The sequence below is a fragment of the Callorhinus ursinus genome, unplaced genomic scaffold (genome assembly GCF_003265705.2).
Source record: "Callorhinus ursinus isolate GAN/ISIS: 27379988/994484 unplaced genomic scaffold, GSC_fseal_2.0 scaffold38, whole genome shotgun sequence".
Classification (NCBI taxonomy): Eukaryota; Metazoa; Chordata; class Mammalia; order Carnivora; family Otariidae; genus Callorhinus; species Callorhinus ursinus.
Window position 1 is genome coordinate 13,363,199 of NW_027397100.1, and position 22,827 is coordinate 13,386,025.

Below are 22,827 nucleotides of genomic sequence, written 5' to 3' on the forward strand. Positions count from 1 at the left end.
GCGTGTGTGCGTGTATATATATATTACACACACACGTAGGTACATACATATATATATATGTATACGTATATGCATATGTATATATAATTGTTAAACACTAAAATTGGAACCAGACCCCATTTACTGCGTACTTTGTTATTTTCAGGTGATGTTTGATCAAACATCCTCATTTCCAATAAGTACTCTTTGCAATTAGTATTCTAATGTGTGTACAACTTTCCATTGTATAACTGTACCATCTCATAGCCAGTCTATTATTATGGAATATCAGGCTACATCCAGTTTATTTAAATTATAAATAAAACTATAATAAATATTTCTAGACCAAGTCTTTGTGGTTTTGATGGTTTCCTTTGGAAAATTCTAGAAGAATTACTGGGTCAAAGCAAGTTAACTATTTTATAGTTCGTGGTGTGTAGAGCCAATTCATAACTCTTCAGAAAACTACCAACGTATGCTTGCATGGGTGGCGTGGAAAGGTGCTCAGTTCACATCAACCCTGCTGCCAATGACTACTATATGAAAACCTACTTGGACTGATTTGAAGGTCCCAAACTGCCTTCTCATAATTGTTTGAATTTGTATTTGGCAGGGGCCGGGGCCGGGGCCGGGGAGATAACCATCCCTGAGGTAGAAGTGGTTTTTCACATGTTTACTAGCCATGTATAGTTCCCAGTCTGCAAATTTTTTGTTCATTTTCAGATTAGAGATTTTGGGACTTTTTAAAACCAGTTCTTTTAACTATTGCCTCTTTTTTCAAGTTTGTCGCAAATACTGTCTGGCAATCCTCTGTTTTGTCTATATATTCTGACATGCAGAACAGTTTGTAGATTTTTCTTTTTCAAGTAGGTCCGACACCCACCATAGGGCTTGAACTCACGACCCTGAGATTAAGAGCTGTGTGCTCTACTAACTGAGTCAGGCGCCCCCAGCCCCCAGTTTTCAGATTTTTAACGTTTTCTTTCTGTGATTTCTCCCATTGTTTTTATGCTTAGCAATTAGAATGCTTATCCCTATCATTTTGGGTCATTAAACATTTTTTTCCTTTTCAAACTACTCTATGACACACACACACACACACACACACACACACACCCCACCCCCTGCCCCTTGGTCTGGTAGGCCCAGACCCCTACTGCTAGTCTGCCCTCTGTCTCCAAGTCCATCCCTCCCCAGCCAAGACCTCGTACAATGTCATCCTCCTTGTTATAGTTGGCAATGTCCTTCCGGAGGGTCCGAATGATGATCATGCTCAGGATGCCTGAAACAAACAGGGGTGGGGAGAAAGAGGCATGAGCACTGCCAACGGAGTCTCATGGGCTGCATGCCCTCCTGGGCCTGGGGTTTCGCTGAGTGCCGGCTGGCACGCCTGGCTTCCTCCGGTGGGCAGTGGTTAGGCAGCTGCCTCAGGTCCTCTGCTGAGCAGAGATCCACCCCAGCTATCCAGAGGGGGGCACACGGAGGGTCACTCCCCTGGCAGCGGAAGGGAAGAGCCACTGGGATGGGTTTGGGCAGTCAAAGGACTCTGCCTTTTATTCCATGGAGAACAGCGCCCCAGCTGCTCCGTCTTGGTCCTCCTGACCTCTGCAGCCTCGCTTCCTCCCGGGCTTACCTCCCACGCCGCCCCTGCCTGCTTGCTGTTCTGTCATCAGTTCACAGCCTCCATGCCTCTACTGGGGCTGGCTGCTTCCTGTTCCCTTGGCCCGCGATGCCCCACTCTGCCCTGACGCCCGCTCCCACTTCAAGACTTACCCCAGGCATCTTTGCCTTTCAACACCCCAGATGGCTCAGAGGCCCCCCACTTGTACCTCCACAGCACCCTGTTCCCTCTGCAGGCAGCCCAGTGTAGTGGCTAAGACAATGGGCTGTATGACTTCAAGCTAACTTAACATCTTAGGCTTGGCTCATGGAACCTGAAGAAGTGGAGGTTTGTGAAGTGCTTATGAACACAACGGCTGGCCCCTCAGTAAATGTTTCATCAACAGCACCTAGCATTATCTCTGCTTCCCGTATGACACTGAAGTGACCGGTTTCACTCCACCTCTGCCCACTACCCTCCCCCTGGCTCGCCGGCCAGCTTCTCACCAAGCTCGTCCCACTGCAGGGCCGTGACCTTTGCTGGACCAGTCGTTCCCTGGGTCTCTGAATGGTGGCTCCTCCCCACTCAGAGAGGTCTTCTCTAAAGCAACCTTCATCCTTTCTCAAGAGTTGTGTATCTGGTCACCCTGTTTATCTGCTCCATAGCACTTAGCACTATCTGGACTCAACCACTTCTCTGCTTTTCTGTCTCTCCCACCACCAGAATAGACTCTTTGAGGGGCTGGGCTTGCTCAACACCGTATCCCCAGCATGTGGTACAGCGCTTGCACAGACGGGCAACAACGAAATCTTGTTGAACCAATCAGTGAAGGTGTGCACGAAGAGATGTATCCATCCTTCCCTAGGGAGCTCTCCAGAGTAGAGACTGAATCTTGTTCACCTTTGCATAACTGATGCCTAGTACAGACCCTGATGTCTGTTTTTGACCTACACGTGGCCCCAAGAACACCCTAGAAGTCCCCCTTCAGTCATGTGATGCCTCAGACCTTCATCCCTCACCCCCTTGTCTCTCCACCTCCCATCCCACAGATCTCTCACCTGATAGGAAGAAGACCACCACGACAGAGTTAATGATAGAAAACCAGTGGATCTGCACATCACTCATGGTCAGGTAAGTATCCCATCGAGAGGCCCATTTGATGTCACTTTCCTGGAGGGGGAGGGAGACAGGGTGGAAAAGCAGCACTTTGAGTCAAGCCTCGTGTTAGACAACTCCTGCCCAGACCAGAACCCTCCTCCCCTGCCATGGCCCCGGCCCCTCCTCACCTCCCAGTGTACAGAGTAGGTGAAGTACAGCTCATTCTCCTTGCTGGGGTCAATTTCCTGGGGTGAGGAGTTGGTACCCTCAGGCAGGGTGCACGAACTCTTCTCATCTGCTTTGATGTCTGTGAGAGACAGAGACTCAGTCTGTTCCTGTGGGGACCAGTGCCACTACCCAGGGCTGTTCTGAGGGGTGCCCTCAGAGGCTGCCTCTGCTGGGACCCAGGGTCTGAGTGGAGGCAACGGAGTTATTAAACTTCCTCCCCAGAGCCCTGATCTTCCTAAGAGCCTTTGGGGCTGCTGGGTGTGGAAGAGGGGCTCTGAGTCCCTCATGTGATCTCTCCTCACTCAATTCAAGCATTCATGTACTCACTTAATCAGCCCCACTGAACAGGAAAACCACCACTGAACCCCTGCTATCATGCTTACTCATTCATCCAGTCCCCAAAGTCCTAGCACGTCAGTAACTCAATCACCCAGATGCTTCTTTTTTCATTCATTCCTCCGTTCATCCCAATATCTGTCCATCCATTCAACCAACCACCATCTAGTAAGCGCCTACTCTCTGCCCAGTGCCCGGCTGGAGAGATAATGGTGAGATGGAGACAGAGTCTCTAAACTCCAGGAAACGGCTGAAGGGAGAGACGATGTCAAAAATATCATGCAATAAACGTGACGCTGTGCTCATGGCGCTCACCAGGACAGGCAGTATAGTGCTCTGAGAGCACAGGATCTATGTCTTACATGAGATTTTGGATATGATTCTGTTTGAAAACTAGGTTCCATAGCTTTAAAAAGAAAAAAAAAAAAAAGGTAGAAACACGCCACCACTGTGGACAAAGGCCAAGCCTGCTGAACTGAAGTGTGCCCTGGGGTGAGCGAGGGCAGACAGGTGAGAAGCTGGCCCAGCTCCTATCAGGCCTAGAGGGCCGGGCTCTCAGATACCCCGCAGAACTGCTGACCCTGGGCCAAGTCTCGTCTCCGCCAATCACTTACACAGAGGAAGAAACAGAGAAACCAGTTGCCTGACCGCTCTGTCTGCATCTCTGCCCCTTGTTCTTCAGCCGAGGGGAAGCTGGCTGGCTCTTCCGAGAGGCCCAGGCAAGTCCTAGTCGCTGTTTGTCCTCGGCCAAGTCACCAACCTCTCTGAGTCTCCGGTTCCTCATCTATAACTACCACACACTTCCGGGGGTTGCGGGAGGTGGTAAACTGGGAAGGCACCAGGCCAGGACACAACCGACGTCAGCTCTCCCCTTGCTCACCGCCTTCTCTCACGGGAATGCAGGGACCCTACCTTGGCTGGGCCCATATGCCACACTGTGGCCTATCAGCCATCTCAGAATCAAGTGCGAGAAGACCCTGGGTGTGGAAGCCCAGGCCCATCCAGCCCTGCCCCTCTGGTCATACCTCCCCACTCACCCTCCAGCCTGATGCTCTGGGGAATCACCTCGAAGCGGACGACGCGGTATGTGTGCTCCTGTTCCTCTTCCAGGTCCTCCCGGTGGTAGTAAAGGATGAACGAGAGGTGATTGTGCAGGTAAATCTAAAACAGCAATGGCGAGAACAAAATACCTAGTGGTCGAGAACCAACCAGAAAATCATCCCAGGTATCGGGTCCCTCCCCTCGTCCAGCAGGGCCCAGCCGTTTCAACCTGCGAAAAGCACTGCTCTCACAGCACTCCCTCTCAGAAACGCTCCAGGGCTCCCTGGGGCTTACCAGATAAAAGCCCGGATCCCTCAGGCCTGGCATTCATGGCTTTCTGTCATGTGCTCGCAGCCCTTCCCTGCCCCGTGAGCAGTTCCCATGCTGCAGCTCCGTTCCCGGCATTCACGCCGGCTAGGATGCCACCCCTGTCCCCGCTCAGCTCAAGCGTCCCTATTTTTCAAGGCCCGCCTCCCCCGTGACAACCCGAATGCACAATGAGCTCTTCTGAGCTCTGCTGGCGTTGAGCACGGCACGAGCACCATCGGCGATGGCAAATGGGACTTAGGACGCAGGGTCCTACACGGTTAGTTCTCTTCCCAAGTGGGGTCGGAAGCTCTCTGAGGTCAGGGGCTATGCGTCAAAAGAAACTGTTTTGTTCTTTATTCCCTAGTAGAAGGTGCTCAGTTTAGAAAATTAGACAGGAGAATCACTGTTACTATCATTGCTACTATCAGCTATTATTAGCATATTTCTCAGAGGCCGCACTATAAAGTAGCAGATCCACAAATCATCCGCTTTACTCTGCTTAACCCCAAAGGGCGGCTATGGACACTGCATATATTTTACAGATGAGGAATCAAAGGCTCGGAGAGGAAACAGGTAGGCTCAAGGGCACTCAACAACTAGTGAGTGGTGGAGGTGGGGTCCAATACCCAGGGAGCCAGCACGCTCCTGACCACTATCCTACCTAGCTCTCCTACATACTGTTGAAATTCCATCTTTGTTTGTTTTTTTGTTTTGTTTTAATCTCATAAATATGGAATCTGACTTTTTGAGGGACTGTGCCTTCTACTTCCTGTGTAGCATCTGCCAGAGCCTTGCCCAAAGCACAGACTCTCACAGACCACACTGAGGGGCACCAGGAGAAACCTGCCTTGGCCATCCCACCTTTTGTTATAAACCTAGAGCTAAATATTCCCACCTTCCCTGTGGCCCCAAGGGTTCATGACTTACCAGGTGAAACTCCCCCAGCCCTTTGAGCACGCCGAGACACTCTACCTTGTTGACATCTGTGAAGCCGAGCCGGTAGCCGTGTTCAAACTGCACATCTTTTTCTTTCTTCTTGTCATCACCATCGCGGTTGGAGTACAGCTCCAGCCGGGTGGCCACAGGCAGGTTGTCGGCGATGCTGGAAACCCAAGGCCCCTCTCAGTCCCCCTGGACCGCCTCTCCCATCTGTGTCCCACCCCACACCAAGTCAGGGCCAGCAGGGAGCGGAGGACAACTTACAGGTGGACGTAGTAGTCTTCCGTGATCCGCTCGGCCACAAGCCGGCTCTGCTCCACGGTCAGGGTCACTGGCTTGTTGGACTGGCTGCACAGAACCTCACACTTCTTTTCGCTGTTCATTAGCACCTGGAAAGGGGTGTTGACAATCCGGTCCCCTCTCAGCACCTCTCCTGCCATAAGAGAGACACATGGATCTCAGAGCTTCAGCCCTGAGGTTGCTGAGGTCAGCAGAGCCGTGGAGACACTGCTGACTCGCAGGGCCCTTGGCAGTTCCACAGCCTGGCACTTGGTGCGCTACCCTATCTGGAGAGAGCTGGCCCCTCCGACGCCCACCTGTCCTCTCCGGCCCCTCTGTGACATGCCACCAGACTTTGCAGGGCACAACAAATAGGCCTCTAGGCCTCATGTGCCACTTCTTGCCCGTGTTCCTGGGGAACTCCTCCTTACCCCGTGAGCCCAGTTTCTGTTTCCCCTCTGGGAAGCCCTTCCTGACCTCTTCGGGGCCGAGCTCGTCACTCTCTCCACTGATTTCCCTCTGTGTAGAGGCAGCGTCGTACAGCGGTGTAGACCGGACCAGCTACCGAGCCCTTGCTCTGCCACTTACTATCTTAGCAGTCTTGGCCAAGTTACGTAACCTCAGTGAGCCTCAATTTCCGTATCTGTAAAATGGGGATAATACCAGTAGCCATCTCCCAGGGTCCCAGTGAGAAATCAAGTACGAGGCACAGAGCAGGCCAGCAACAAATACCGTCTTTATTGTCAGCATCACCTCTGCACCATTTCATATGCTGACGATGCGACTTTGCATGACTTTGCACCGTGTGCTGCCATATTAAGGGTCTGTCATCCCTGACTATGAGCTCTTTAAGGGGCAGCAATGTTTCCCATTGATTTCTGTGTCTTCAGATCCCAGTTCAGGCAGGGAGGGAGGTGGGGTAAAATCCAGCACCTGAGATTTTTTAGCCAAAACAGGTTTTTACTTAATGAACTGGCACATAGTAGCGGCTGGGCACCAGGCGCGGAGCAGCTCGGGGCTGCCGACAGCCAACGGCACTTTCATTCTGAGCTGTTCCAATGATTCTACGGGATGATGTGAAACTGGGGCAAGTTGAAGACTGACCAAAGCCAACAGACGAGACTAGCACCTGCACACACACGGAGTCCAACACGGGCTTGCCAGCAGGGACCTGCCTAGATACAGCCCTCTCTGCCTAGTCAGTCATTCCTTCATTCACTCACTCATTCCCAGCATCTACCTGGTACTGCTTATGTGCTGGGCCCTGAAGATGCGTTGCTGAACAAACTCACGGAGATTATGGTCTAGTGGGAAGACAGACTTGGTGACATCATCACGTAACACGAGGAACTTGCTCTAGGCATGGGGAGCAGGTCTAGGGAAGTTTCTCTGAGGAAATGATGTTTGAAGTGGGCTCTAAAGGAAGAGGGGCATTGACTACGTAAACAGACAGAGGAAGAACATTCTAGACAGAAGGAACAGTATGTGCGAAAGCTCCTGGGGGTGGGGGACGTGTGCTGAGCTGGAGAGGCCTGTGGGGTTGCGGTGGAGAGGGCAAGGGGGAAAGCGACATAAGGTGAGCCCAAGAGATGGGCTGGAGCCAGACCTCAGGGCCTATGGGCCATGCCGGAAGTCTGATCTTTATCCAGGGAGCGAGAAAAGGCCGTGAAGGGTTTCTAACAGGCATGGAGGAAGACATGACCTGATTCTGATGAAGCATCATGCTGGCTGTTTTGTGAAGAAAACACAGAATACGCAAGGGACTGGCTGGGGCGATGCCAGTCAGTCATGCAAGTGAGCGAGGACGGTGGCCGGCCTGGGTGGTGCTGAGGGTGGACACAAGCACGCGGGGTCAGGAGCTACCGAGTGGGGAACCGAGGGGGCCGGGTGCTGACTGATACAAAGGAAGAGTGAGCAGTGGTGGGAGACTGAGGTTTCTACAATGGGGTGCTAGGTGGGAAAAAGGAAAGAGGAGCAAATGTAGACAAAGGCCTTTTTTCGGTTTGGACACGTCAAGCAGGCAGTTAGACACCCACGTTCCGGGCCCCACGGACAGGTCAGGGCTGCGGGTGGAAGCTGGGAGCTGCTGGCGTGCGAACAGTAAGAGGCAGGGCACAAGCTGCACCCCTGCACAAAGTAGCAGCCCTGGCAGGTGTGGACGAGGCACTTAGAAACGGGGGAGGGAGAAGAGGGGCTCCCCTTCCCCCCATTTTAGAAGCTGAGTAAGGCAGCTGAGTCTAGAAAACCCAGGGACAGACCAGCCAGTGGAGAGCAAGGATGCCAGTAAGACATCTGCACGGTCTGCTGTGGAAACAATTCGGGACCCCTTCTTCATTTCACAAAGAGGACACTGGAAGCAGACAGGGACAGTGACTTGCCCATGAGGGGACTGCCGTAGTGCTAAGCTCTTGGACTCCTTCCTCCACACCACGCCCTACTGCCCACTTCTTTTTAGTGTACAAGGAGCTCACCTGAGGAACGGAAGAACATACACAGAGAGGAACAAGGCTGTAGACCAAGTAAGCAGGTATCACTTCTTGATATTTAGAAATTAAATTTACACCAAGAAAGAAGGCATGCTGGTCTGGAACAGCTCATCTCTAATATGCAAATGTTCCTTTTAACTTTTTATAGTTGGAGCAGATCGCCGGCCAGGCTAAATGAGCAACAAGCTACAAATGTGGACCGTCTAAGAGAGTCTGATATTGTAGTCCAGTACGTCTGCCACAGACACTCCGACACACACAACGGTACGGATTTCCATCAGCATGACCACCCCCGAGCACAGGCTGCAGACAGCCCAGATGAACCTCTCTGGAGAAAGCAGTCCGGACAACAGAAAGAATTCTGTCTTTAGAGTTAAAAAAAAAACCCTGGGTAATATGTCAATTTCTCCACCTATTATTGGCCATGTGATCTGTGGAGCAAGTCTTTTAAACCCTTGAAGCTGCCGTTGCCACTACTAAGAAACAGGAGCAATGATACTGGTGAGTGACTGGGGCAAGGAACTGTACTTCCTTCTGCCTCACTTCTCTTACCTACATCAAGGGGATAGTAAGAGGAGCTACTTTGTAGGGCTGTCGTGAGAATTAACGAAGTTAAAGCACAGAAGTGCCTAGAACAGTGCCCGGCTCACAAGGAGAGCCCTGTAAGTATTAATGGTGGTGATGATGAGAACACAGAGTACAAGGCTTGCCATCTAACAGGTACTTAACCAAGGAATTTTCTCCTCTATTCAGGTAGGACACTAACATTGACTGAATCCTACTGTGTCAGACACTGGGTCAGATGTGGGAGAGAGAGAGAGGACCATAAGGCATGATCCCTCCACTCTTAAGAACCCGTAGGCCATGAAGGGAGGCACTCCACAAAGACAGAATGAGATACAATATAACAGGATAACTTTTGTACATAAAAGTTTCCATTTCTGTGAGGCAGAACATTCCCCAGCTTCATGGAAGATGCAGCAGTGGCTCAGAGAGGTTAAGGTCACCCAGTATCACACCGAGGTGTGCCCAACTGCAGAGCCATGGGCTGCCAACAAGTCCACACCAGCTCATGGGCAAAGGAGGAGCTGTTCTGTGGTATGGAAAGGGAAAAGAAGGGTAAGTGAGCAGCCCAGAGAGTCAGTCAGTGGAAGTCAGCCCAGGCCCCAAGACAACAGTACGAGGCAAGAAGAAGGGACAGGAGGGGCTGCCTGCTTTGGATTAAGCTGACTGCAAGGCCTGCCTCCTGCTGGTCTGGGACACCCAATACCTGGTCATAGATACACTTGTCAGCTAGGGGTTCTGGAAACATCTGAGCCAGGGGTAGCTCTGACAGAGAAGGCAGACTTTCAGAGGCCTGCTCAAGAACCAGTTCTCTCCTTTCTCCTTCCTAAGCTGTAAGAGGAAAGTCTCCTAAGTTTCTTGAGGTCAGGGACAGCATCTACCCACATTTTTACCTCCAGGACTCAACATCAAGACGGGCACAGGGTAAGTACTAATAATCGTGTCGGGAACAGAGGCTTCCAAATGTCTTTTGCTTTAAGCCTGAAATTCTACCAAATGGGAGAATTATCTGAATTAGAATAAAATGGCTACTATTTATGGAACACATATGCCAGACACTGCGTTGGGTGCTTCACACATTATTTGAGGCAAGTCTTGCACAGTCACTTAGAAAGAACTACAGTGATGTCTCTGCTTCCTTTAGGGCCGGAGGTAACCACTCACTCTTTTAATTAAAAGCAGAAGAGGTTGCAGAAGCCATGAAAGAGAAGGGAATATCTAGAAATCAAGGTGAGAGCCAGTGTGAGCAGTAGCCAAGGGCTGCAACTCTGAAGTCCTACTACGTGGACTCCAAGCCCAGCTTAGCTGTTAATTAAAAATATAACCAGAGGCAAATCGCTGAACCTGTAGAATGGGCATAAACACAGCAACTGCCTCCCCAGGGCTGTTATGAGGCTTGACTAAGCTGCTATGTATGTAAACTATGTAGAACGGTGCGCAGCACACAGTAATGTCAGGGTTAACTGCTACCATCGCCATGTGAAGATTCGGCTTCCCCTCTGGGACAGGCTGACAGGGAGAGAGAACTTACCCAGATTCTCTGCCTTGTAGGTTATTTTGCTGGGCTGGCAGAAGGGCAGCGAGTAGTATTCATAAGGTAGCTGGGTTCGAGAGCTGGTCAGCTTCACAGCCTAGTGGGAAAAGAGAGGCTGTTGCTCATCAATCCAGAAACCCAGACGGCTGTTTCAGTAATCCACCCCCCGCGCCCCGTACCCACATACATTGGTACATTAGCAACTCACTGTAGCACATCACAGCTCCAGTATACTGGATACTATACAGTCCACAATTCTGAGTAATTTCAAGTTTCATTTAGTTTTAGACCATATTATAGATCTCGTTTAAAATAATAACCAAATTCAGGGGTGCTGGGTGGCTTAGTCGTTAAGCGTCTGCCTTCGGCTCAGGTCATGATCCCAGGGTCCTGGGATTGAGCCCCGCATCGGGCTCCCTGCTCAGCGAGAGGCCTGCTTCTCCCTCTCCCACCCCCTCTGCTTGTATTCCCTCTCTCGCTGTGTCTCTCTCTGTCAAATAAATAAATAAAAATCTTTAAAAAAAAATAAGTAAAATAATAACCAAATTTAATACATACTGAGAGTATGATATCCTTTGACCCTGTAATTTCACTTCTGGGTATCTTTCCTAAGGAAATAACTCCAAATGAGAATAAACCTTAGGAACAAAGAGGTTCACTTCTTACTCATAACCACAGTGCTCTCCTGCTTGCAGTTCCTCGAGCCCGTCCAGCTCTCTTCCACCTCAGGCTCTGCACCTGCTGCCCCTCTCCACCTGACTCCGTGCCTGTCGGCTCCTTTGCACACTCAGGTCCCAGCTTACGGCCCCTCGCCTGGAAGTCCTCCCTAACTAGCTCAGCTAAGGGCATCCCCCATTTGCTCTATTCCAACATGCACAGTTTCCTCGGTAACATGTCTGATAAAACATAATTATTTTGTTTACCTGTTGTTTTTTTTTTTAAAAAAAAGTCTCCTCCTAGAATTTAAGAGTTAGGCTCCATGAGGACAAGGACCTACAGAGCCAGGCACACAGTAGTGCTCATTAAATGTTTGCTGAGTGACTGAAGAGAGGAAAAATGGGAAAATAAGTATAAGCCCCCACAATGGGAAACTGGTCAATAAATCATAATATACTCATTCAATGAAATATGATGCAACCATTAAAAACAAGGTTTAAGAAGACCATGAAGGAGGGGCGCCTGGGTGGTTCAGTCATTAAGCGTCTGCCTTCAGCTCAGATCATGATCCCAGGGTCCTGGGATCGAGCCCCGCATCGCATCGAGCTCCCTGCTCCACGGGGAGCCTGCTTCTCCCTCTCCCACTCCCCCTGCTTGTGTTCCCTCTCTCGCTGTGTCTCTGTCAAAAAATAAAGAAAAAAAAATCTTTAAATAAATAAAACTCATATTTTGGAATTAGGAATTATTTTGGTTTTAAAAGGGCAGTATGGACAACACCCCCCAGGTGGATCTGGGGCGGTACCCCATATTTAATGACTATTTGCGCAAAGAAATGCAAAAATATTCATTCTAAGTGGGATAAATAAAGTCAAACACTTTAGGCCAAGTCTTGTCTATGAGAGCCTAGAAAACTGGGTTTCAGAGGTTTTTAGATGTTGGACTAAGGGACTGAGGACTACTATTAAGCATTTCATAAACTGCTTGACCCAAAATGGCCAAAAAGTTAAGTTATTATAACAGCCTGTTATTTTGTGTTTCTTACATTCTCTCTTTCTGGATAATCAAAAAAGAATCCACGTTACAAAGAGATCGAGTCCCACCTTTATGTTCCCTCCACCCCTCCCGCCCCTCCCTCCCCAAACTGTACCCTCTCACACCCCCAGCCTGGCAGGCCTGGAAGCCAGAGCCACCTTCTCCTCCCTGGGCCACAAGCTTTGCTCTCGAGGGGGCTTTTGGCAGAAGTACTGGGAGGAAGGGTACTGCAGTAGGTAAGAGACGGAGTAGTTAAGGACTAACCCTATGTCTTCCTCACCACATGACCTTGGGCAAGGTGGTTTATTTCCCTGGGCCTTGGTTTCCATACCTGTGAAATATATAGTAACTCTGTAAAATATACAGTATCTACTTCAGAGGGTTCTTGGGGGGCATCTGAGTTAAGTCACTCACCCATAATGCCTGGTATGTAAATAACCCTCAATAAACGTTACTTTAATTACTCTTCCTGAAAGTTACAAGTCTGACTTGGGAGGAAGAAATAGGCTCACAATAATGCAACACATGTAATGCTGCGTTTACTCGTTAATTACTGCTTAGTTCTAAATGAACTTTTTAAAAAAGATTTTATTTATATATATTTTTATTTATTTATTTAGAGTGAGCAAGGGGAGGCGCAGAGGGAGAGGGAGAAAAAATCTGAAGCAGACTCCACGCTGAGCGTGGAGCCCAACACAGGGCTCGATTCCATGACCCTGAGATCATGACCTCAGCCAAAATCAAGCGTTGGATACTCAGCCATCAGAGCCACCCAGGCACCCCTAAATGCAGATGCTTTTTAATAGCCATTCGTCAGACATATTTATCCACTGTGCCAGGCTATGTATTAGGAGCTCGTAACACAGCAATAATTGGGACAGAGAAGATCCTCGCTCTTTTAGAACTTGACTCCTAGCAGTTTTCATTTTCTTTTTAAACAAATGTATTATTTACATATTTATCCTCTTAACTGGTTAATCCCCCCTGGATAATCACAAGTTGCTTGTATGTGATGCCTCAAATAAGCATGACATGCAGCAATTTGCAATTTCACTAATACCTAAAATGTGACAGCAAACAAAGGGGCATGCACATGATGGCACATCCTGTGGCTGGTCCTTTGTGACCCTGTCTTCTACTTCTCCTTTTGAACACTGTGATGCTCCGGAAAAGATAAACACTTGATTTTCACACAATCTTACTGCTTTTCTTTTGCACAGACCAGTTAAGACGTGGTTCAACACAATAATGAGGCAAGAAATGTATGTTTATTTTAGGAACAGAATTTATTTTCATAACCTCATAAGTTTTGTTAGTCCTTTTTACACAATCACTAAGGGTCTGAAGGACTACTTAAAAATTTCAACTACACATTACTTTGCCAAGGGAGGAACAGTGTGGTTGTCAAGTAGTTGGGGATTTGTGGAGGTGAGAGAATGCCAACTGTCCTACACTGTAAACACTGCACAGAAAAAAAAACAAAAAACAAAAAACAAAAATACCTAAGTATTAAAAGTGGTTATATTTGGGTGATGACAGAGGAGAGTCCCTTTGGCTGGGAGCCCTTGTACAAGGTGACGCCCCTACCCTGGTGGTAGTCTATATCCAATGACTGGTTTCATGGAGGGATACAGAGAACCAGTCCTCTTGCTTCAATCTGGAACAACCCCAAAGGGCCAGGCATTCCAGTTCTAGAGCTTCCCATAGGCCTCTGTTGTACCTCTGTTGTACCACGGTTCAGCGTCTCCCTCTGCCCTGTCCTGCTTCCCTCACTCCTTCCCAAGTGCTGACCCTTATGCAGCTTATGCAGGCAAACTGCACCATATCTCCACCTTGGAGTCTGCGCCCTGGGAAACCAGATCCAAGAAGATCCACCACCAACCCCTACCCCTGCGTGGGGCTCTGAGAAGGCCACCGACACAGTGCACTGCTAAAGAGCCATTAATCAACGTGCCAGCCTACCCACTGCCCCCGATCAACCATATTTTAAGTGACTCCTTCCCCACTTTTGCCAGTTGATTGACCCACAGTGGGCATCTAGCTTGAAAAACAAAGGTGCCTGGTTTGGATGGCTTCTCTCTAGACTTGAATCGTTCATGCACCAATTTGCCTCATCTACTTACCACTGATTCTACTATTTATTTGAATCTGACTCATTTTTAGAGAAATACATTTATTTAAGGAGCTCATACCACATCACTATTAAAAATGGAAAACCAACAACAGCCATAAAATCATGAGTTGGAGTAGCAGCTCTATTTCTTAATATATATTAAAAGAACATAGGTATTAAAATAAAATAAATCTGTCAACTCCTTAAAATCATCTCATATGCCACCACTCTGACAGGCTGGATGCAGTCTGGAAAACCCAAACTAGAGAATCCAGCTGGTGGCAGAGGCTGCAAGTGAAAACACAGAGACCCTAATAGGCTGTGTATGTGCAGACAAGCTGAGTCATGTGGAGAGAAGCCGGCAACAGAGGGGGGGATGGAGCCAATGAAGCAGGGAGGCAGGCTGAGAGAGAGAGACAGACAGACAGACAGACACACACACACACACACACACACACACACACACACACACACACACACCTAGAAACCAAGGCACGCGTGAGGGTGAGAGTGAGAAACACATGGAAAGAACCAGAACCAGAGCCAGAGCCAGAGCCAGAGCTGAAGAGAAAGAGAGGGACACAGCGAGAAGACATGAGCACAGGCAAAGCTGCAGAGGGAGAGAGAGAGATGCAGAGGCAGAGCTGCAGGAGCTGTGGGTTCCTGAGGGCACTCCCCTTCCAGCCACGCAGCAGGCAGCAAACCCGCTTTTTGCCACGGTAACTGGCACTGGCTTTTGTTCTCTGCAAGCGCAGGATGGACAGGACCATCTCACCAGGGTCCTCCAGCCAGGCTTCCCCGCACAGAGGCTCCCACGGTCCGGCACTGTACCTACCTTGATTTCTACAGGGTCGTTCTGGTGGAAGTTGATTGGTGCAACCCCTGGGACGTAGAAGGCGCGTGTATCACGTGTGAGAGAGAGAAGCAGCAGGGACCAGGGCAACCAATCCTGCTTGGAAGAAGAGAGGTCATAGTTGGAATGGGGGAAAGAAGTATGTATCTCTGTGGGGCAGATCAAGTCATAGCACCTTTACATCTGCTTTAACTGACCCAGTCTCATCCCCACGCTATAAGCGCTGTCTTCCAAAGGCCCCCAAGAGTCCCGCAAGGCACTGATTCTGCACTTCCAGAAACGAGTCACAAAACGAGTGAAGGAATTAACATGGGGACAAAAGGGAACACTGTAATACAGGAGCCGCAGCTCCCCACTTCCAGATCAATATTCTTTTCACTATTTCACACTGTGTCACTCTCCAGTATAGCTAACAGGAAACAAAGCTCCATCATGGTCCGCCAATTCCCTTTTCTCTATATAGCAAGAGGCTCACTTGGTCAGGAAGCTCTTATGTGACCAATATATTTTCCTACAAGCCTTCTCCAGATTATACTGACCTCATCATCTGCCACTCTCCTCCTCAATCAGCCCCAGCTACACTGGCCTTCTTGCTGTCTCTTGTCAGCAAGCCCTTCTCTACCCCTCAGGGCCCTCACCTTTACTGTTCCCTCTGCCAGAATGCCCTTCCCAACATCCTGCATGGCTAACCTCATTCCTTATTTCATTCCGGTTTCTCTCAAATGTCAGGTCCTCAGAGAAGCCTTCACTGCCGATCCTACCTAAAATAGTGTCCTCAGGGCTCCCATTCCCCACCCCTATACTTCATTTCTCTTCGTGGACTTACCTACATACATGCACAATATGCATGTACATTATCTTATCATGTACAATATGCATTTGTTTATTTGTGCAGTCTGTCGCCCTCCACTCGAATGTGATCTCTGTGGGAGAAGGGACTGTGCGTCCCCAGGGCTTGGCACCCAGCAGGCACTCAGTAAATGACCTGCATGCAGGATAGTCGTCAACTGGGAATTAAAGGCAAGAAAGACCAATTCCTGGCCTCAAGAAATGCACTCCCTCAAAATGTCTCCTTCCCTTCATTACCAACATGCTTCACCCCTCAAGGAACTAGATGAGCTTCCTGATTCTCTCTCCCCACCTGGTGTGAACAAGGAACTCTTATTCAGACACGTGGATCCAGGACTCACTAGTGCTCCTGCCTCTGCCCTCTCTCTCCATCCCCTGTACTACTGCAGGTTTGCAGACCCTCGTTTCTGTCCGCCGGCCACCGGCCACAGCTTTCTGACCCCCCTGCCTACACAGCTCCTCCATCCTTCAAGTTACTGCCACACACACACACACACACACACACACACACTCTCTCTCTCTCTCTCTCTCTCTCTCTCTCTCTCTATCTCTCTCTCTCTCTCTCTGTCACTCACTCACACTCAGATGATTCTTTCTGGAACTCAGCTTTATACGGAATCAGAATCACTAAGGGGCTTGCCAAAAATGGAGACTCATCTGCATTTTTACCACTAGTCTAAGGGTCTGAGTTTGGTGCACTTTTTGTAGATACATAGCTTAGTCAAAGTCTTTTTTTTTTTTTAAAGATTTTATTTATTTTTGAGAGAGAGAACAAGCATGAGTGGGGGGAGGGGCAGAGGGAGACGTAGGCTCCCCGCTGAGCAGGGAGCCCCACACAGGGCTCAATCCCAGGACCCTGGGATCATGACCTGAGCCAAAGGCAGGTGCTTAACCGACTGAGCCACCCAGGTGCCCCCAAAAAGACATTTAATTTTAAAATAAACTTAGGGCGCCTGGGTGGCTCAGTTGGTTAAGCGACTGCCTTCGGTTCAGGTCATGATCCTGGAGTCCCGGGATCGAGTCCCACATCGGGCTCCATGCTCAGCAGGGAGTCTGCTTCTCCCTCTGACCCTCTTCCCTCTCGTGCTCTCTGTCTCTCATTCTCTCTCTCTCAAATAAATAAATAAAATCTTTAAAAATAAATAAATAAAATAAATTTAAATTTACAGAAGAGCTGCAAAGGTACTGTGAGATTTCCCATATACTCTTCACTCAGTTTCCTCTAATGTTAACATCTTACATAACTACAAGCAGGCAAGGCTTTTAAAAAAATAATTAGCTTGAAAACATTTTTGAAAAAGTAGCACATACACAGTCAATAATTCAAACACAGTACAAATGGGTGTACCGTGAAAGATAAATCTTCCTCCCACTTGAGTTCCCCATGGACAACTGCTATCAGCAGTTCCTTGAACATCCCTCTAGAGACATTTTACTCATTCACAAAGGGAAGGGCTTAGTAGTAGTATGGGTGTGCCTTGAATACAACAACAAACAGAATTTATTCTTTCTGTGATGGAAAGCCTTCTGACTGTGGGCTGGCTGCAGCATCTGATTTCCTCTCGATCGGATAGTTTCCTCCATTTGACCTGTTGTCAGAGATTCTGGCCCTCCCTCCCTGGAACCCTGTGCTAGGCCTCACTGGTCAGGCTTTAGAAATATGAGTGCTTCCAGCGAGAGAAATGAGCCCTGTCCTCTTTGTACATAAAGTCCAGTCAACTACAAGGAAAACAAACCCTACGGTACTGGCATAAACTGCCACATAATGTTTGTTTTGTTTTTTAAAAACTACACAACAACGCAACTCTGAATTTTTGAAAAATGATGCAGAAAACAGATAATCCTCATACAAAGATACGATCAACAAACCACAGATCAATTGATCTTAGGGGAAGGATCAACAGGTGAAAAATGGCAAAGGATATTTCCTTAACGTGCTACAATCTCTGAATAAGTTGGCAACCAAAAGCAATTCAGAAGTTCGGTTTAGAATTAATGACTGCATCAAAACGACACTCAGTTTTAGATATTAAAATGTCACGGTTTTGATATTCTCATATGGCTAGAGGAATAATTAGAACACTTCTGGGGGAGCAATTTAGCACTCTATCAAACCACCCCCCAAAGTGTATACTCTGACCCTGTAATTCTACTTTCAGACATGTTAAGAAAAATATGGCAAATATCCCAAAATGTACACAAAAGGATGTTCACCACAGCATTATCTAAAATAGTGAAATCAGGGGCACCGGGATGGCTCAGTCAGTTAAGCGACAGACTCTTGGTTTTAGCTCAGGGCAGTATCCCAGGGTTGTGAGATTAAGCCCTGCGTTGGGCTCTGCTATCAGTGCAGTCTGCTTGAGATTCTCTCTCTCTCTTCCTCTCCCTCTGCCCCTCCCTCCCCCTTCACATATGGACATGCACACTTTCTTGTCCTCTAAAAATAAAATAATAATAGTAAAATAAAAATTAATAAACAAGGGGCGCCTGGGTGGCTCAGTTGTTAGGCGTCTGCCTTCGGCTTAGGTCATGATCCCAGGGTTCCGGGATCGAGCCCTACATCGGGCTCCCTGCTCCGCAGGAAGCCTGCTTCTCCCTCTCCCACTCCCCCTGCTTGTGTTCCCTCTCTCGCTGTGTTTCTCTCTGTCAAATAAATAAAATCTTAAAAAAAAATTAATAAACAAAATAGTGAAATCATTCACTACTTTTAATAGTAAAATATCCAATATTGGTGGAATGGGTTAAATTATGGTCTATTCACTTACCCATTTAAGTACTCATTAAAAAGGAAATATATATATTTTTTAAAGATTTTATTTATTCGAGAGAGAGAGAGAGCGCGCGAAAGAAAGCATGAGCAGGGTGTGGGGAGAAGCAGGTTCCCCACTGAGCAGGGAGCCTGATGCGGGGCTCGATCCCAGGTCCCCAGGATCATGACCTGAGCCGAAGGCAGACGCTTAACCAACTGAGCCACCCAGGCGCCCCTAAAAAGGAAATATTTCTTGAGTAGGAATGTTTGAGCTTTAGAGTTAAGTAGAAAAAGCAGCGGATAGAACACTGCATAGCAGGATCTCCTCCCCCCCTTTAAAAAAAGTTATCTTTGAGAAAATGTTTAGCAGGCAAAATGGGTTATTTGAGTGATGGACTTTCTTCCTTTCTGTATATCTCTATATTCTATTTTTTCTTAGGGGATTATAAAGCATTTATATCACTTAAGGAAAATAACAATAAATCAGGAAAAAAAAATCACCACTCTAAACACCTAGGTTACAGTAATTCTAGCTCAGTATGGAAGGCCCCCCACCTGCTGGCCCTGAGATACCTTTCCATCAGCACCTTCCACCTTTTCCTTCTAAGCCTTCAAGAAGATCCCAAGATTGTCCTGGCCCTTGGTGCGCAGATTTGGTCAGGTGAGGCTGTCTTCAAGCCTCTGCTCAAGCTGTTTTTGACACCTGCCCTCACCTTATTCAAGTTTACCTACCCTTGAAGGTCCAATGGAAATGTTTCTTTCTTCAAAAAACCCCTCAGATCTCCACAAGGGGAATTATTCTTTTCCTTTCTTTCCAAGGCACCTTGTAAATATCTCTATGGTGTCACTAGAGGAAGAGATGGAAACTACCCAATACCCAACTGAACTTTCACAACTATACGTGTTCAAGGATTAGTGCTTAAGTTAGTTGGCACATATTTAAATATGCACTTGTCTAAGGCACTGCTATAGTACATTTCATGTTAAATGATGGTCATCTAAGTTTCTGCCATCTCTCCACCTCCACTAATTGCTTGTCTAGCTTTGTTAGGGGAGTACTCAAACAAATTAATAATAAGCACCAACCAACCTCTGATCTATAAAAATATAAAACCATCCACTCACATAAGATTGACTGCTATGGTTTGTTTGTTTAGTAAGCACTACATCTAATATGGGGCTGGACTTCATGACCCTGAGATCAAGAGTCACATGTTACACTGACTAAGCCAGCCACGTGCCCCTGAATACTTTGGTTCTTAATCTTTGCTGTATCCCCTTGAGAATGATTTTTTTTAATCCTCAAATTTAAGGAGTTCTTGATACCTCCCACCTTTCTACCTCCAAGGACCTAGTCCGAGACTCCCTGAGAACATCTATTAACCCTATACCATATCTGTACATCTAAGATAGTGGTTCTCAACCCTGATGCATATTAGAATAACCTGGAGGGTAAGTGGATTAAATTCCCAATCCAAACTCATAGAGTGGCTAAATGGATACAAAAATAAGATCCTGTGATATGTTGTCTACAAGAAACTCACTTTAGATCTAAAGACACACATGAGCTGAAGATGAAGGTTTAGAAGAAGATATTCCACGTGGTAACCAAAGAAGATATTCCAAGTGGTAAACAAAAGAAAGCAGGGGTGGCTAAACTTCTAACAGACAAAATAGACTTTCAGTTAAAAACTGTGTCTAGGGGATGTCTGGGTGGCTCAGTCCATTTGGGTGTCTGCCTTTGGCTCAGGTCATGATCCCAGGGTCCTGGGATCAAGTCCCGCATTGCTCAGCAGGAAGCCTCCTCCTCCCTCTGCTTGCTGCCCACCCCTGCTTGGCGCGCGCTCTCTCTCTGACAAATAAATAAATGAAATCTAAAAAAAAAACTGTGTCTAGAAACAGAGACGGTCATCATATAATGACAAAACAGTCAATTCAACAGGAAGATATGAGTTATAAATATATACATACCCAACATCAGAGCACCTAAATGTATAAAGCAAATACTGACAGATCTGAAGGGAGAAATTGACAGCAACACAGTAATAGTAGGGGACTTCAATATCCCACTTAAAATAATGGCTTGAACATCCAGACAGAAGATCAACAAACAGCTGGCTCAAAAAAACTACAGACCAAATGGACTCAACAAACATATATGGAACCTTCCACCTGATAGCAGAAGAATACACATTCTTCTCAGGTGCACACAGAACATTCTCCAGGACAGATGACATGGTAGTAGGTTCACAAAATAAGTCTTAACAAATTTAAGAAGACCAAAATCATCCCATGTATCTTTTATGACTGCAATGGAATAAAGCTAGAAATAACAAAAAATGGCAAATAGGCAAATATGTGAAAATTAAACAACACACTCTGAACAATCATTGGGTCAAAGAGGAAATCAAACAAGAATTTAAAAGTACCTCAGACAAAAGAAATAAAAATATACCAAAACTTACAGAATGCCACAAAAGCAGTACTAGGAGTAAACAACTACATTTAAAAAAAAAAAAAATCCCCAAAAACCTAACTGAACACCTCAAGAATCCAGAAAAATAACAAGTGAAGCCCAAAGTTTGCAGAAGAAAGGAAATAAAGATGAAGCAGAAATAAATAAAAAGGAGAGTTTATTTTATTTATTTATTTTTTAAAAGGAGAATTTTAAAAATAGAAAAAAAACCCTACAACAGAGGTAAGTTGGTTTTTTTGAAAAGATAAAAATCAACAAACGAAACAAAACGAAATTTAACAGCACCGAGAGAAAAAAAGAGGGAAGAAGGCTCAAATAAAATCAGAAATGAAAGAGGAGACATTATAACAGGTGCCTCAGAATTAAAAAAGATTATAAACAATTATACACCAACAAATTAGGTAACTTAGAAGAAATGGGTAAATTCCTAGAAACACATATAACCTCCCAAAATGGAATCAAGAAGAAACAGAAAACCGAAACAGACCAATAAAAAAGGGGTACTGAATCAGTAATCTAAGACCTCCCTTCACAGGTGAATTCTCCCAAATGTTCAATGAAGAACTAACATTAATTCTTCTTAAACTCTTCCAAAAATAGAAGAGGGAATACTTCCAAACTCTTCTTAGGCGGTGAGCATCACCTTGATACCAAAACCAGACAAAGATACTGTGAGAAAACTATAGGCCAATATCCTTGATGAACATAGATGCAAAAATTCTCAGTAAAATACTAGCAAGCTGAATTTAACAGCACATTAAAAGAAGCATACACCAAAATCAAGTGGGATTTATCCCTGGGATGCAAGGATGGTTCAACATATGCATATCAATCAGTGTGATACGCCACATGAATAAAATGAAAGAAAAAAAACACACGATCATCTCTATAGACACAGTAAATGAACATGACAAAGTTCAACATCCATTCATGATTTAAATTCTCAACATAAAAGGTACAAAAGGAACTTACCTCAACACAATAAAGACCTTATATGAAAAGCCCAAGTTGATATCATTATTTCTAGCTAATCAAAAATTTTCCCCTCCCAGAAAGGCAGACACCAGACCTTTTTGCCTTACGTGATTTGAAGCCAGGCCAGAGGATTACAATCTCCTATAGTCATCAAGCCAATTAAATCTAAGAAGTTACTCCAGCTCTACCTTCTTGTGAAACAGAATTCTCCAATCTTAGCAGAGAGATGCTGCCCTGGACAGCCGAAGGGCTCCCTGACAGCTTAGGTTGCAGAGATTAAAAGCAAATCCTGAAAGACTCCAACAGGCTTCTGTTCCAAAGTCTCAAACCAATAGCATGAGTATACACACAAAAACCAAAAACAAACAAAAAGACACAACAATGAGGGTAATACTGACCCTGGTGGAAAATAACAAAAAGCAACAAGAAGCCAGAGTCATTGAGCACCAGCCAAGTAAGTACAAGTCACTGTGGCACACAGTCCTTTCCATTTTTTTTAATTTAATTAAATTTAATTATGTTATGTTCGTCACCATACAGTATATCATTCGTTTTTGATGCAGTGTTCCATGATTCATTGTTTGCATATAACACCCAGTTTCCATGCAATACGTGCCCTCCTTAATACCCATCACCGGGCTAACCCATCCCCACACCTCCCTCCCCTCTAAAACCCTCAGTTTCTCAGAGTCCATAGTCTCTCATTGTTTGTCTCCCCCCCCCCGATTTC

At 46.7% G+C, this 22,827-nt stretch overlaps 1 protein-coding gene across 2 annotated transcripts in view; it reads right to left on the reverse strand.

Moving 5' to 3' along the window:
- TM9SF4 (transmembrane 9 superfamily member 4) overlaps positions 1 to 22,827 on the reverse strand; it is a 53,507-nt gene that overhangs the window by 14,603 nt on the left and 16,077 nt on the right. The window contains exons 2-9 of one of the 2 annotated variants that reach the window (XM_025876239.2): positions 15,031 to 15,144; positions 10,391 to 10,490; positions 5,795 to 5,963; positions 5,564 to 5,693; positions 4,279 to 4,402; positions 2,866 to 2,984; positions 2,638 to 2,749; positions 1,191 to 1,261 (exon numbers count right to left, since the gene is read on the reverse strand). In XM_025876239.2, the coding sequence (XP_025732024.1) occupies positions 1,191 to 1,261; positions 2,638 to 2,749; positions 2,866 to 2,984; positions 4,279 to 4,402; positions 5,564 to 5,693; positions 5,795 to 5,963; positions 10,391 to 10,490; positions 15,031 to 15,144 (939 nt within the window). Of the gene's footprint in view, positions 1 to 1,190; positions 1,262 to 2,637; positions 2,750 to 2,865; positions 2,985 to 4,278; positions 4,403 to 5,563; positions 5,694 to 5,794; positions 5,964 to 10,390; positions 10,491 to 15,030; positions 15,145 to 22,827 lie in introns of those variants that run through there. The other variant, XM_025876240.2, reaches the window with a different exon arrangement.